This window comes from Otolemur garnettii, unplaced genomic scaffold (assembly GCF_000181295.1).
Source record: "Otolemur garnettii isolate 467f Iridium unplaced genomic scaffold, OtoGar3 scaffold00025, whole genome shotgun sequence".
Classification (NCBI taxonomy): Eukaryota; Metazoa; Chordata; class Mammalia; order Primates; family Galagidae; genus Otolemur; species Otolemur garnettii.
In genome coordinates, this window is record NW_003852420.1 from 14,129,583 (window position 1) to 14,145,073 (window position 15,491).

At 48.1% G+C, this 15,491-nt stretch overlaps 1 protein-coding gene across 1 annotated transcript in view; it reads left to right on the forward strand.

Annotated features, from left to right (window-relative positions):
• The first annotated feature begins 8,480 nt into the window (after positions 1-8,480).
• CCM2L (CCM2 like scaffolding protein) overlaps positions 8,481-15,491 on the forward strand; it is a 14,663-nt gene continuing 7,652 nt past the window's right edge. The window contains exons 1-5 of the mRNA XM_012804083.1: positions 8,481-8,510; positions 11,838-12,005; positions 14,323-14,406; positions 14,505-14,688; positions 15,434-15,488. Of these exons, the coding sequence (XP_012659537.1) occupies positions 8,481-8,510; positions 11,838-12,005; positions 14,323-14,406; positions 14,505-14,688; positions 15,434-15,488 (521 nt within the window). The remainder of the gene's footprint in view (positions 8,511-11,837; positions 12,006-14,322; positions 14,407-14,504; positions 14,689-15,433; positions 15,489-15,491) is intronic.

The window sequence follows — 15,491 nt, forward strand, 5'->3', positions numbered from 1 at the left end:
CTTTCTCTGCTGTTCAGTCCCTTTGTTTCACTGGGACAAAGGAGTCAGATGACAGAGGGCCCATCCATTCAAGCAGTTGTTTTCTTTTCCTTTCTTTAACATAAGCTACCTCAGCCGGTCTTTCTCTTCCCTGCCAGCGTAGGACCCCTGAGTCCTCAGCCCCCGTCATCCCTGTCCCCAACTCCAGTCTGGATTCTCAGTCCTTTCCAGAATCCCTACAGGGTTCTTATTGCCCAGAGTATCCCTGACGGTTCCCTAAGCCGCTTGCTCCCCACATCCATGATACAGGAGAATATGAGACCCAGAGAGGGCCATGGACTTGCTCAAGATCATACAGGAAGTTGGTGACAGCATTTTCCTGGGGATAAGAGGTGGTCGGGTACATCTTAATTTTGCCAGGAACAGAAGAGAACAGGATGCTCTGGGTACCACCATGGCGGGCCCTGTTTTCAGTGTTTCTAACCCCAGGAAACCAGTGTCCTCATAACCCCAGGAAACCAGTGTCCTCATGTCTACAGCAGACTCCTGTCTCTCTGTTTTCTTAAGCTCCCACCCTGGAACTGACCACCCCCCACCCCAGGCTGCTGACTGTGCTCCTCAAACCTCTCCAAGCACCATACACCCCTCATGGCACCTCCACACACTGATGTACCATGTGCCTTGTAACTGTCACCCCAGCTGAACAGTGCAGACCTCCACCCCTCCCCAGCAGGGGGCTCCCCGTTGAGGGAGGCTTGCTTGTCCCCTCCCCTCATCTGCTGATCCTTGTGTCTTCCCAAAATCTGCCTTACCCCCAGCCACCTATACCTGTGTACCATAGAGGGGTGTCACCCATGAGAGTTGGGAAAAGCAGAGGACAGGGAGGGTGAGGCCTAAGGGACATCCAGGTCTCTAGAAAAGGGCCAGGAGAGACTGGGAATATCCAGGGAAGACCTTGCCTGGAAGCCCAGTCTCCTGCTAAATACTAAAGTTTCCTAGAAGCCTCGGACAGCAGTGAGGGGAAGGATTTCTAGGGCAAGGGGTGCAAACTCAAATGGCTCAAGATAATGAAAATAAGAAAAGTGGAGGTACCAGACAATAGAGAGTAGTGGGGATTCTGGCAAACAGGAGAGTATGTGCCCTGCCTATAGACACAGAAATTAAAATGCTTTGTTGGCTAAACTAAACACTCATATTTGGCCTACAGGCCACCAATTTGAGATGTCTGGTTCAAAATGTTGAGAAGGTTCTGGAGAGTCCTATAGAATCTGGAAACCCCTCTGGGGAAGTAAAGGATGGAAGTCCTGGCTCCTTCTAAGACTGCTGGTCCACCCCTAAATCCCTACAACCTGGCCATCTGAGCACTGACTCCACTGCCCTCTCAGCTGAAAAGGGAGGGAAATCTAGGAGTCCACAGGGTCCCTGGTTTGGGAACCATCATCTGACAAGGGCTACACCATCCTCCCCACTCCAGGGTTATAGGGGCTGGAGTTCTTCAGCTTGGGGCTCCGGGTGAGGGAGAACCTGCACTGGGTAAGTGAGAGCCAAGTACGGGATGAGGCTGAAAGCCAGGACCCAAATACCCCATCCTGTGCTGGCCCCTGACACCTTTGTTACCTGTCTCCCTCCCAGTCTGAGCTGGGGTAGGGTTTATGGGGGTGGGGCTGTCATTTCTATATTAAAGTGCTTTGTGCTGTCTTGATGGAAGGGACTCAGTGAGTGCCATACCACATGGGCAGCAGCGGGGATGGGCCTGAGTCCCCCTTCCCAACCAGAGAGGCTTCTGGGACCTCAGACTGGGGAGAAAAGAGATTGCAATGTGCCACCCTGGTTGAGTGCTAGGACATTTCTGGGTTCTTGGTTGCTAGGGGTAGAGGCATGGGGAGGAAGAACTGTGTGGCAGAAATTGCAGGAGTGGAGAGGAAGGCACAGTCCAGGCATGGACTGGTTCCTGGAGGTTAACTCCCCAGGGGACAGAGGGGTCACTCCTTGTGCTTGGCTTCTTGCACCCTTCCCTTCTCACAATGAAGGGGCTGCCCTCTCCTCAGCAACCCTGGCCTTTATTCTATGCACAATTGCTGTAAGAGCACCCCCAGGCCAGGCTGAAGGGGTGGGGGCCCAGGGGCACCTGCAATAATCTCAGAGTGGAGGGTACCCTGGGACAAAGAAGGGGTAAGAAAGGCACTAGATGGGAAAAGGATATGCCTCCATCTCCTTCTCACCCAAATCCCAGTCCCATCAGACCTACTATGACCCGCCTCCTGCCCATTCCCATTGGGCTAAACCACCAAATTCAGAGGGGCCTCATAGAGACACAGTCCCCAACCCCACTAGTTTTCTGAGTCAATCATGAAATAGCTGGAAGAAATTGGAATGATTCCCAGAGCCATCTCTTATTATTTTCTTCCCTGAGGACCCTAAGGTTTGGGGAATTTTTCTCCCAAACAAGTCTCATTTCTTAAAGAAGAATTCATTTTCCCACATTAAATTAACTCAAGCTGAGCTTCTGATTGCAGATAAATGCTGCTGAGGCTTCCAGTTAGCTTCTAGGGCTTGACGGTGGGGGAATGTTTGTACTCTCTTGCTTAATGCAGAATTCTCAAGAGCACTCATGGGTGCCCATTTCCGCCTTCATGGATCCTCAAGGTCTGGGACCCCAAGTTGAGAATCAGTGGTTTAGTCATCTAATATCTATTTTACTGAAAGGGGAGGCCCAGAGATGGGAGGCAGCCAGCCCAAGGTTACACAGCAAGTCGGCAGTGGGGTGGGACCAGAACCCAGTACCTTTGGGGGTACCACCAAAACACCCCTGGCCCTGATCCCCATCTCCACTCATCTCCCTGAGCCCAGGAATCACTAGCCATGCCTGAGGGGCTGATTTCCTCTGTCAGCACAATTCCAAGTGATTCTTCCCTCCATGTTGTCTCTTTCCTCCCTAATCCCATCCGCTTCTGTTTCCTATCCCTGGCCCCACCCTCTGGTATTTACTACATCTGTGCCATCCCCAGACCCCCAATCTCCACCTGCCCCTCTGCGCTTCCCCCAGGACGGGGAGTGGGCTTCAAGCTGGGGGCTTCTGTACTGAGACTCTTTTGTACACCACAAACTTTTTGTATATTTTTAATTTTGCTGCAACATGAGATATTAAAAGTCATTTCAGTACGTGCTGCTTGTGTCCTATTGTTTTGGTTGACCTGGTCCAGGGGAAAGAGACAAAAAAGGAGGGATAGGAAAGGTACCTCTTGCCATAATCTCTATGGCTCCTTTAAAAGAGAAAGGCCTCTGTCTGGGAAAGAGCCAGACATTACAGAAATTTCCCTGTTGATTTGACAGTGTCTCAATCTATCAACAAGAATCCTAGAGCCAAAATTGCTAGGAATTATCTCCAAACTCATTTTACAGATAAGGGAAAACAAAGCAAGAGAGAGAGAGAGAGACATGAGGGGTGGGGACATACTTGTCAGAGGTCACAGAATGGACCTATGACAAAATCATGACCCAAACTAAAGTTCTGAACTCCACTAAAAACAAATATTAATTGCATACTGTGTGGGAGGCGAAGTTGTAGGTATAGCAAACGTATCCAACAGGCATGGTCCCTGCCCTCAAGGAGCTTACATTCTAGACCTAGAGGGTATTGCCTCTAAGATCCCCTCCCTCCAAGGTTTCCACTCTCTAATCCAGTGGTTCTTGAATTTCAAAGTGCATCAGAAGCACTTAGAAAGAGGGGGCATGTTTTAAACACAGATTTCCATCTCTGTAAGGGGGGACTGGGGGGAGAGGGGTGGGGGTGGTGGATCAAATATGCCTGGGAATCTACATTTTAAAAGTTCTCCAGGGGATTCTGGTAGGAGGGAATCTGAGGACTTCTCTTTGAGGATCACTTCTTTAAGGCATCCTCTGCAAATCTGATCATGGAATTTCCTTTGGTTAGAACCTTCTACGGCTCACCTCCTCGGTGCTTTCAGGATAAAGGTCAAACACTTATGCCTGACTCTGACTTTTTGCAAACTGGGCCCATCTCTAGCATTACCCCACTTGGCCTACACGGCCTCTCCCTCTTTCTGTTAGAATTTCCTAACTGCCACCCAACAGCTTTCCCCACCATTCTTTCATGCAGGCAGAGCCCCAGTTGCCTAGGGGTCCCCTTCCAAAGTACCCAGGGAATGTGACTCCAACCTGGCCCCAGGAGGCAAATCATGATTGGCCTAAGACAGCGGTTTTCAAAGTGTGGTTCCCAGACCAGCAGCCCGAGGGAACTTATTAGAAATGCAGATTCTAGGTCCTCACCTCAGACCTACTGAATCAGTAGCCACCATGTGGGTAGGACCAGCAATCCTATTGACAAGCCTCCCAGGTGATTCTGATGCATGCCCAAATTTGAGAACCATTGGTTTAAGATAATTTCCCTGACCCGTATTGATGGGGACTGGAGCATATGTCTCAGTTCTGGCAAGGTACAGGCTGCTAGGTGTCCCCCAGTATTCATACTCCCTTTCTTTTCTATAAAGAAACCTTTCACTAGGCATGTGGCCACTCAGAATAAAAGACTACATTTCCCAGCATCCTTTGAAATTGAGCGTGGCCACAGAACCAAGATCTTGCCAATGAGGTATGACCAGTAGAATTTTGAGGGACTTCCAGGTCATCCCTTTAAAGGGAGGGATCTTGTTCTCTTCCCACCTGTGTGCAGAGCCACCTTGCAGCTGAGAGCAAAGCCGTAGTTAATAGAACAACAAGATAGGGAGCCCCAGGGTCCCAGACACTTAGAGCTGCCATACCCCCCTGGAACTGTTTGTGCCTTGACTGTTATGTGAAGCAGAGAGAAGCATCTCTCATGTTTAGGCCATTGTTACTTGGGTCTTTGATACAGCCAACATATATCCTGGCTAATGCATCTGGTCCTTGGGTTCTTAAGGGACGTCTTTTGACGAGTCTTTAAGAAAGGTTTTCCTCCATGATACAAAGACACACAAAAAGGGAAACCCTTGGCCTTGTCTTGCCAGATGGCATCATGTCTGTTACTCCAAAGGCCCCTGATGCCATCTCCTCTGTAGTAGTCAGTTCTGGCTGCCATAACAAAATACCACCAGCCAGGTGGCTTAGACAACAGAAATTTATTTTCTAACAATTCCAGAGGCTAGAAGTCCAAGATCAAGGTGTTAAGGTTGGTTTCTCCTGAGACCTACTTCCTTAGGATAGCTGCCTTCTCACTGTGTCCTCACATGGCCTTCCTCTGTGCACCAGCACCCTGGCTTCTCTGCATGCCCACATTTCCTCTTCTTATAAGGACGCCAGTGAGATTGGATTAGGGTAACCCCAATAACTTCTTTTTCACTTCATCAATCACCTTTTTACAGGCCCTATCTTCAAATACTTTTATATTCTGAGGCACTGGAACTTAGGGTATTCAACAAATAAATATGGGAAGAAGTTGCGGGGGGACACAATTCAGTCCACAACCCCAGAAAAGTAGAAAATATAAGGAACTTGATACCATGTTGAGCTATTCAATTAACTAGCCCTGAAAGCATACCTTGGGCTTCTTGCCTTGAAAGAGAAGGAATTGTCTTTTTTGTCTAAGCCACATTTGGTGGGGTCCTCTGTTCTTTCAGCCAGAACTCAGGTGTTTGCTCAAGCTGTTCCCTCTGCCTAGAGGATCCTTCCTTCCATTCACCCTTCAGGTTTTGTCCTGACTGTTATGGGCGCTTGGGGAATGGCTACTGAATCTGGCTTCTGCAAACAAGAGGCTTGCCTTTTATCAGAGTTCTTTGCCTACGTGTCTTTCTAACTAGACCAGGGTCAGTGTATGTACTGTCCACCTGCTGCCACCTTCCTTCGTCCTGCCAGTGGCATCCATTGATAATCAATCCCTTTTCCCTGCTGGGAGCAGACCTGGTTTGTACAATCCTCTATACAACCCTCTGGGCAGCCCCTGCCAATCAACTGGAGGTGGATCAAAAGAGATGAATTTTATCTGCCACAACAGTATTGTTCAGACTTTGAGAGCAGGGACTTTGTTTCGCTCATTTCATTTTTGATTCACAAGCTAATTCTAATAATATATGTTATCGTATCTTTCTGTTTCCGTTTAATCCCTGCAGCAGCCTTCAGAGGCAGGCACAATGATTATCCTGCTTTTGCCACATAAGGGCTCTGAAAGATGAGGTAACTTGTTCAAGGTCATATACACTTGAACTTAGGTCCCTCTGTCTCTGTCTATTTCCAGTGATTTTTAAATATTTTTTTATTTTTACTCACTATTATACTAAAAAGGATACTTCCACTGTCATTTACTAAGCATTTCATCTGTTCGTGACTCTGCACTGCAGTGAATACTCAAATAGCTTTCCATTGCTAGTGACATTCAAAACACGTGTTGTCCTATTTGAGCTTCCCAGCAGTTCAGTGACATTTGAAATTAGGCCAGGAATAACATAAGTTCCCATGTTATAGAGAGGAAAACTGAGGCCCAGAAGGAGGGAAAGGCTGCACAAGTCAGTCCTGCAGGTGCCAGAGCGAGACCTTGCATGCCCTGCTACCACTCCAAGGGTGGGAATTCTGGACAGGCTTAAGGGGTTAAGTGGAAGTTTTGATACCTGGAGCAAGGTCAGGCAGGGATTGGCTCAGACATCCCAGCCTCTTCCTGTTGGCCCAGCAGGCTGAGTGGAGATCTCACTTCCTGTTGTTGGGAGGTGGCCTGCAGGATGTAGGAAGAAGGAGAGGGAGTGGTGAGAGCCAGCACTAAGCAGCCTGGGCCCTTTATGATTTCACAATGATTATGTAATTCTCCTTATTTTTCCTTTAAAAACTTTTGTCTTCCTTTACGTCCCTGAATATGCACATAGTTTACCATATCATATGTATTCCCATTGCAGCACTTTATCCCCAAGTAAACAGTTACTCTTTTATTTATTTATTTATTTGAGACAGAGTCTCACTCTGCTACCCTTGATTAGAGTGCTGTGGTATCATAGGTCACAGCAACCTCAAACTCTTGGGCTCAAGAGATCCTCTTGCCTCAGCATCTCCAGGAGCTGGGACTATAGGCACTCGTCACCATGCCCATCTAATTCTTTCTAGTCTTTTTTTTTTGTTTTATTTTGTTTTTTTCTTTTAGTTTTTTAATTTTCTTTTCTATTTTGTATAGAAATGAAGTACCTCTCTTGCTCAGCCTGATCTCAAACGCCTGGCCTCAAGTGATCCTCCTGCCTCAGCCTCCAAAAGGGCTAAGATTATACGCATCAGCTATGGCACCCAGCCCAGATTTTCTTTTGGAGAGCCTCTCTGTTATTTAGGTTGACAACCTGAATAATTTTTATTGAGAACTTCTTATATGCCGAGAGCTCTGTAAATACATTTAATTTTTACAAGATCACTATGAGATCAAACTAGCATTATGGGGTTTTGTTTGTTTGTTTTCTTTCTCCCCACTACACTAACAAGGAATATTACATTTATTTTGTAAATGAGAAAATCTAGGCACAGGTGACTAAGGGATGTCCCTAAGGTCATAACCCTAGTAAGTGGCAAAGCCAGGACCCAAACTCAGGCAGCCTGTGGCTAAAGCCCATGAATACTGCCTCCCTTAATACTAATGATTAAGTTTTTTTTTTTTTTTTTTTATTTATTGTTGGGGATTATTTGAGGGTACAAGAAACCAGTTTTTTTTTTTTTTTTTTTTGAGACAGAGTCTCGCTATGTCACCCTTGCTAGGGTGCCATGGCATCACAGCTCACAGCAACCTTTAACTATTGGGCTTAAGCTATTCTCTTGCCTCAGCCTCCCAAGTAGCTGGGACTACAGGTGCCTGCCACAACAGTCACACTCAGGTATTTTTTTGTTGCAGTTGTCATTGTTGTTTAGCTGGCCCAGGCCAGGTTCATACCGCTAGCCTCGGGATATGCGGCCGGCACCGTAACAACTGTGCTATGGGTGCTGAGCCCAATGATTAAGTTGTTTGAATCCTAGCTTGATTAGACACAGTTCTCTATGGTTTATGAAGCACTTTCCACCACTCTTTTCTTTGTTTCTTACCACAGCAGCCCAGAGAGGGAGACAATGTTTACTCCCAATTTATAGAGGGGAGAGGGAAATAGGCTCTGAAAGGGGGAATTGACTGGCCTTGCCAAGGTCACATATTAAGGTCAGAGGCAGAAATGGGACAGAAACTTGGAATTTTCTAAAGTAATAACTCCGAATTTTGGGGGGGGGCCCTTTCTCAACCCTACCCAGCTCCCAAGCCCCCTCAACAGCAGGTCTTCTGGCTGGAGGCCAGGAGCATTTGTCCCCGAGTTGGTTGCTCTGCCTGGGCTCCCATCCTTCAGCTGTAGGGGCTCAAGGCTGTGTCCTCCACCTCCACCACCCCCATCAGAAGGGAGGGGCAGGAACTCCAGGGCTGGTGGAGTTTCCGACCAGGCAGGAAAAAGAACAAAGGAACTGGGGTAGGGGGGTGGAGGGGGTGGCCAGGAGGGTGGCAGGAGCAGAGGGGACGCTTCACCATGGAATATGAAGTCAAGAAAGGGAAAAAGGTAGGTGGGAGGTTGGGAGGGATACAGGGTAGGGATATGTCCCCGAAGTTGGGGAGGGGGACAGTCTGGGAAGGTGGGCAGTAGGTGGCATAAGTAGCACATTTCTTCTTGTTTGGAAGGACCTTCCTTTCCACCCTTGGACAGCCAGACATTTGGGCTCTAAACTCCCTTTTCCTGTTTCTCCGTTCTCAGTTGCCTCTGCCATCCCTGGGATGGACAGGCAGGGACCCTCCCCCAAACTGGCCAGTCAGTTGAGGAGATACTCCAAACCTGCTTCCTGCAGCTTCTCAGACAGAGGGACAGACAAACATCCAGCAGACTCCTTCCCTGCTCTCCACTGCTCTAGACAGAAGAACCCCAGCCAGGGCAATTCTGTGCTAGGACATTGCCTATGCAGGCTGAGTCTCTCCCACCTGTCCCCCACCCCTTCCCCATCTTTAAGAGGCCCACTCCTGCAGCCTCAGCCCAGGGTCACTCCCCCACTGCCTCTGATGCTGAGAGGTTTTCTAGTATGCTTCTCTGGGCATCTCATTGGTTGTCTTTGGGGTTCAGGGAGCTGCTCAGATTCCAACTTCCGTCTTACAGATCCCTCTTCCCCCAAGAAAATCTGGATAAGGGCTGTTCTCAAAGTTGTCTACATGAATCACGAAGGTCTCAGAGGCAGCCAAAACACACACACATGCTCTTTCTTCGTGCTTTCAATAGACATGTATTGAGCACCCATTGTATGCCAGGCACTGTGCCCAGTGCTGGTGATGACACAGAGATAAGCAAAGTCAGATAAGGACCCTGCTACCTTCCTGGACTTGAAAGTCTGGTGGGGGAAACAACTATTAATATTTTTAAAAAAGATAATGAATAAATTAATGTTAAATTGCATAAAAGGTGCCATACGCAGTACTGGAAGATAGACTATTAGAGTGCTCAGCCCTATACTGATTGGTTTGAGTTGAGAGCTGATGGACGGGAGTCGGGAAGCATGTTTGGGACAGAAGAACAGCATGTACAAACCAGGGTAAGGAAGGTAGCAGGTAGGAAGGACTGGAAGATGGGCGTGCAGCTGGGAAAAAGAGGGTGGGGGTGAGGCTGGAGAGGTGGGCAGGGCCACCCACAAATACTCACACTCACACATGCAAGATCAAGTCCCAGCTCCACAGCTGGCATTCAAGGCCTCTGTGATTTGTTCATCTCATAACTCAGCTGTGATAAACGGCTTCCCCAGGCTCACCCTGACCCAGCCTTTGAAGCTGCCAGGATTCCACACAAACCGTGCCCTCCGCCCAGCATGCCTTCTTCTAGCGTTCTCTCTCATTTCTCAGAGCATTTGCACACCACATCCAGGCCCCATGACACTAGTTCTAAAATGAGCTGAGATGCATCAGAATCCTCTGAAGGGCTTGTTAAAACACAGATCACTGGGTCTCACTCCCACTTTCTGAGCAGTTTCTAACAGCCCCACCCACCAGGTTGATGCCAATGGCTTAGATCCTGGCTACTCAGAGGGTGGCCTGCAGGTCAGTAACATCAGCATCTGCTGGGAACTCCTTAGAAACACAGAATCTCAGGCCCTAACTCAGACCAGCTGAATCAGAATTTATGGGCACAGTAAAGTTTATGATTCACTAGTTTAGGTCATTTATCATAAGCCCTATAGGCCAGCATGGGATGGGGTCGTCCAGGTCTCCCCTGAATCCTCAACACCCAGCACAGGGCCCAGCCAGACAGGTATGAATCAATGTTCACTGAATGAATGAATGAATGAGTGGATGAATGCATGCATTTGTGGGTTTACATATTGTCTGCTTATCCAAACTAGAAGGCGAGCTCCTTGAGAGCAGTGGGGTTATTTTGTTCATACCTCTCTTACCATGATGCAAGAATCAAATAATCAGACCACACATTCTATGCAGTGGTTTCAGCTTAAGGTCCCCTTTGAAATTACCTAAGGAAGATTTTTTTTTTTCTGAATGGTAACTATGTACACTAATGCACTTCTGGGGTACAGTATGGGGTTTTCACATGCAATCCGAAATACTTCCATCAAACTGGTCAACACAGCCTTCATGTCATTTTCTCAGTTATTGTTTTAAAACGTTCACATTCTACTCTTAGAAAGATTCACTTGTACCCCTGTAAGATAAACCTCAGAAGTGATCCCTCCAATCCCCCTCCCTCTACCCATTCCCTCCTCCCTTCTCCCTCCCCCGGCTCTTTTTTTTTTTTAAGAGATAGGGTCTTGTTCTGTTGACTAGGCTGGAGTGAAGTGTACAAGCATAGCTCACTGTAACCTCACACTCCTGGGCTCTAGTGATCCTGCTGCCTCAGCCTCCCAAGGAGCTGGGACTAAAGGCAGTGGCCATAAGGCTGGGCTAATTTTTTCTATTTTTAGCAGAGACAGGATCTGGCTCTTGTTCAGGCTGGTCTTGAACTCCTGAGCTCAAGGGATCCTCCCACCTCAGCCTCCCAGAGTGCTAGGATTACAGGTGAGAGCCATGGCACCTGGCCCCAGTCCCAGAATTTCTGATTCAAGTGGTCTGGGGTGTAGCCTGGACAACTGAAGTTTTAGAAATATATTTATTTCTAAACTACACAGCAAGGGTTGGGAGCAACAGCACTGAAGTATGGTTCTCACACATGAATGTGCATCAGATTCATGTGGAGGGTATGTTAAAACCTAACTCCTTGGCCCTACTTGAAGAGTCTCTAATTCGGTGGGTATGAGAAGGGCCCAGGAATCTTCATTTCTCTCACTTCCCAGGTGATGCTGCTGCCAACGCTGGCCCAGGGACCACATGTTGGGAGCTGTGGCTCTGGAGTGTGCTCAGTCTTTATTTTGAGATTTAGATTCTATAGGTTTAGTCCAGGGCCCTGAAATTTGTAATTTTAACCTTGAACCAGGCCATTTTTGAGCAGGTGCCCCTGGGTTATACTTAAGTGTACTTATTAATTATTTCTAACTTTTAGGAAAGCACAGAAAGTAGCCTACAAAAACCTATGCACCCACCACTCAGCCACACTGAATCCTAATATTTTTCTGTATTCACCCCAACCTAGACCCATTCCTTCAACCTGGTCGGCAGAGGCTCTACCTCACCTGGGTGTTTTGAATGGAAGTTATAGCCCATACTATCCAAGGCGAACTATTGGTTCCACCACTACTACTTATTAGCTAGTTCCCTCTCTGGGGCTTAGTTTCTTCATCCATAAAATGGGGATCACAGAGGTACCCCTTCTGTGGAGCTGTTTCGAGGACTAAATTAGGTAATATAAGTAAAAGTGAGCATGATGAATGTTTGTTATGACTGTCATTCCCCTGTCCTCCCCCAGGGCTTTGTATCCCCTATCCGAAGACTGGTGTTCCCCAAGGCCGGGCGCCAGGCAGCCTTTAGGAGTAGTGCAAGCCGCCGGCCCCTGCACTCCATGCCCCTGTATCCCCCTGACTACCTCATCGACCCCCAGATTCTGCTGTGTGACTACCTGGAGAAGGAGGTCAAGGTGCGTGTGGGAAGAGGGAGGGTGGGGACAACCTTGCGCTGAGGAGAGACCTCACCTCTTCCGGACACCAACCCCTGGCCAGCCCTGTCTCACACAGGATGAGCCCTGGGTTGGTGCCGGCCTCTCCTCTGCCTTATGCTGTGTACTGGCAGCATGACCTCCATCCTCTGAGCCCCAGTGTTCTCGTCTCAGCATGGAGCTGGACATCTCCCCCAGGGGACAGTGAATGGGAGAAGGTTCTATGTATCAAAAACTCCTATCTTCTGTCAACCTAAACAACAAACAGAGGGAGACGGTTTCAAAGAAAATATTTATTCGAGAATAGGCATTCAGGGAAGTAAAGGAAGGCAGGCTTTTAAAGGAAAAATGAGAGTACCCTAATTGTTTTGAGATAATTATCGCTGGCTACAGGCATCAATAACTAGGCTGGTGCTGGTCTAAGGTTGAACAGACAGTTGCTGCACAGATGTCTTTGCAGAATTATTGTTTTGTGTGTAAGTCCGTGATAGCCTTTGTACAAAGTTGTGGTCTTTGCAGTTTTTTGTGATAGTTCTTGTGCATGAGAACTCTTGCTTCATGGCCTTCCCGGGCTCTACAGTATCTTCTGGGTTTTGTTTTGATTTTAACACAAGTGACTTCATCTTGGGTTTTTTATTGTTGTTTTTCTTTTGTTTGTTTGTTTTGAGACAGAGTCTCACTATGTTGCCCTCGGTAGAGTTCTGTAGCATCACAGCTCACAGCAACCTCAAACCCTTCGGCTTAAGCGATTCTCTTGCCTCACCCTCCCAAGTAGCTGGGACTACAGGTGCCCACCACAACACCCAGCTATTTTTTTGTTGTAGTTGTCATTGTTGTTTGGCAGGCCTGGGCCAGGTTTGAACTAGCCAGTCTCTGAGCTATAGGCGCTGAGCCCAAGTGACTCCATTTTGATTCCAACAACTTTCACACTTTAACTTAGAGATTTTACCACACTGACCGTGTTGTCACTCAGATGGTATCCAGGTTAATAGCAAGCCACAAAGGACTTTGACCATTCAAGAGCTTTACTTCTATTTCATGAAAACCTTGAAGGAGCAATCAGGGATCCTCATTTAGCCTAGGAAGATCATAGAGAAAGGGTTATCAGATTTAGCAAACAAGCCATCTAAATTTGAATTTCAGATGAGTAATGTATACTTTCTTAGCATAATTATGTCTCAAATATTTCACAGGGACTAAAAGTACTAAGAAACTCTGAAATTTTTTTGTTGTTTATCAGAAATTCCAATGTAATTGGCATCATATATTTTATCTGCCAATCCTATTCAGACAGAAAAGCTAATAAGTAAGTCCACTTAGGCTCGGTGCCCATAGCACAGTGGTTATGGTGCCAGCCACATACACCGAGGGTGGTGGGTTTGAACTGGCCTGGCCCAAATAACCAACTGCAACAAAAACATAACTGGGTGTTGTGGCAGGGGCCTATAGTCCCAGCTACTTGGGAGGCTGAGGCAAAAGAACTGCTTAAGCCCAAGAGTTTGAGGTTGCTGTGAGCTGTGATGCTATGGCACTCTACCGAGGGTGACAGAGTGAGACTCTGTCTCAAAAAAAAAGTTAAGTCCACTTAAAAATTATGGACTGAAATTTCAAAGAGAATAGAAAGAAAAGGTTTGATTGGTGGAATTCATGTAGAAGAATACAACTAAAAATGATGGAAATAGTTAATTCTTATATTGACTAACTTTTAAGTGACAATATTAGGCTATAACTAAAAATGAAAAAAATTGTTGATTGACAGCATTATTTTTCTGACAAAATAATCTACTAATTTAATATAACATACTTCTCTTCTCATTTCACTTCTGCAACAAGAACATAAGGAGGGCAAGTGATTTGGCAATCAGTTTGACAATGATTCTTAGGGTGGAGAGAGCCACTTAGTCCAGAGGAAATTCATAGGTGGTCAGTTCTTTCAAGCTATTATAGTGACTTTTGCTTCCCTACGAAATCTTACAGCTAAATGACTATGTGTTAAGGTAATATAAGCTAGCAGTTGAGAGTGCGGACTCTGGCAGGTGGAGTCCAGTTTTACCCATTTAGCCATATAATCCTGGGCAAGGTTTTTATCCTTAAAGCGAGGATGAATGACTACATAGAAAGTGCTCAGAAACTGTGCCTGGCTTCTATTATGGGGTCAATAAAAGTTATTATCAAGTGGCCATTAATTCAGATATTTCTATCTCAATCTATCCTCACTGCTGTCAGTGAGGAAGCCAGTGTCCGCCAAGGTTTCAGGGTGACCTTTATATGCCTTTTTCCCACCCTGTTTCCTGTCCAGTTCCTGGGCCACCTCACCTGGGTGACTTCCTCACTGAACCCCTCCAGTCGGGATGAACTCCTGCAGCTGCTGGACACAGCTAGGGTAAGGCTCTGGGGAGAGAGGAGGGAAGGGTCTGGTCTCTTTTTCCCTCTCCTATCCACGGCCCCCAGGGAACTCAGGAGAACCGAACCTCCCTGCAGCAGCTAAAGGAGCTGCCGCTGAAGACCACAGCGGAGCAGGACAGCATCCTGAGCCTGTCTGCCCGCTGCCTGCTGCTCACCTGGCGGGACAACGAGGAGCTCATCCTGCGTATCCCCACTCACGAAATCGCTGCAGCCTCCTACCTGCAGGACGACGCATTGCACCTGCTAGTGCTTAAGACCGGTGAGGCTGGTGGGGCTGGCCAGGAGGGAAGAGGGGAGGAGAATGGGCGTGACCTGCGGCAGGGCGGGGCCTGAGGCTGGGTAAGGGGAAGATGGAAAAGCCTTGACCACACTGCCCTGAGATTAGCCGGCAAGCCAAAGATGCCTTAAGCTTAGCGTGACCCACTATTCTGAAGGCAGGTGGCGGAAAGCTTGAGGGTAGAGAAGCCAGAAACCTGAGGCTCGAAGTCACTGCACCGATTATACATACTAGGGTGTACTCTGAGGCTAGGGGCGTGGCCATATCTCGGGGGCGGAGCTCATGGTGGGAGGTGTCAGACCATGCTGGGCTGAGGACTGGAGGGAAGTAGGAATCCAAGGTGGAGTGCCCCTGAAACCTGGGACAGGGTCCGAGTTAAGGCTACAGAGGGAGGGGACAGCCTGGCCACCAGCCTCAGGTCGGAGAGTAGATTTGAGGCCAGTAGCGCGACAGTGGGTACAACATCTTGAAACGCTGGACCACACAGAGGCCAGGGGTGGAGTCAGAAGCAAGAGTAGAAACTGAGGTCGGGGGCGGGGTGGAAAGTATGGACGCGGAGTAGGGCGGGAGTGGGCAGTCTCAAGCTAGCTAGGGGTTCCCGAGGCCAGGGCCAACAGGTTGGGGCGGCGGGACCCCAGAGAGGCGGGGTCGGGTCCTCCAGCCGGCCTTGGTAGCCTTCTCAGCCCCCATTTTCTGCGGCTGATGCTCTCCCCACGGACTCTCCTAGGTCTGGGCGTGGACCCGGTGCCGGCCGGTGTGGACGCCAGCCCTGGAGGCGCAGGACG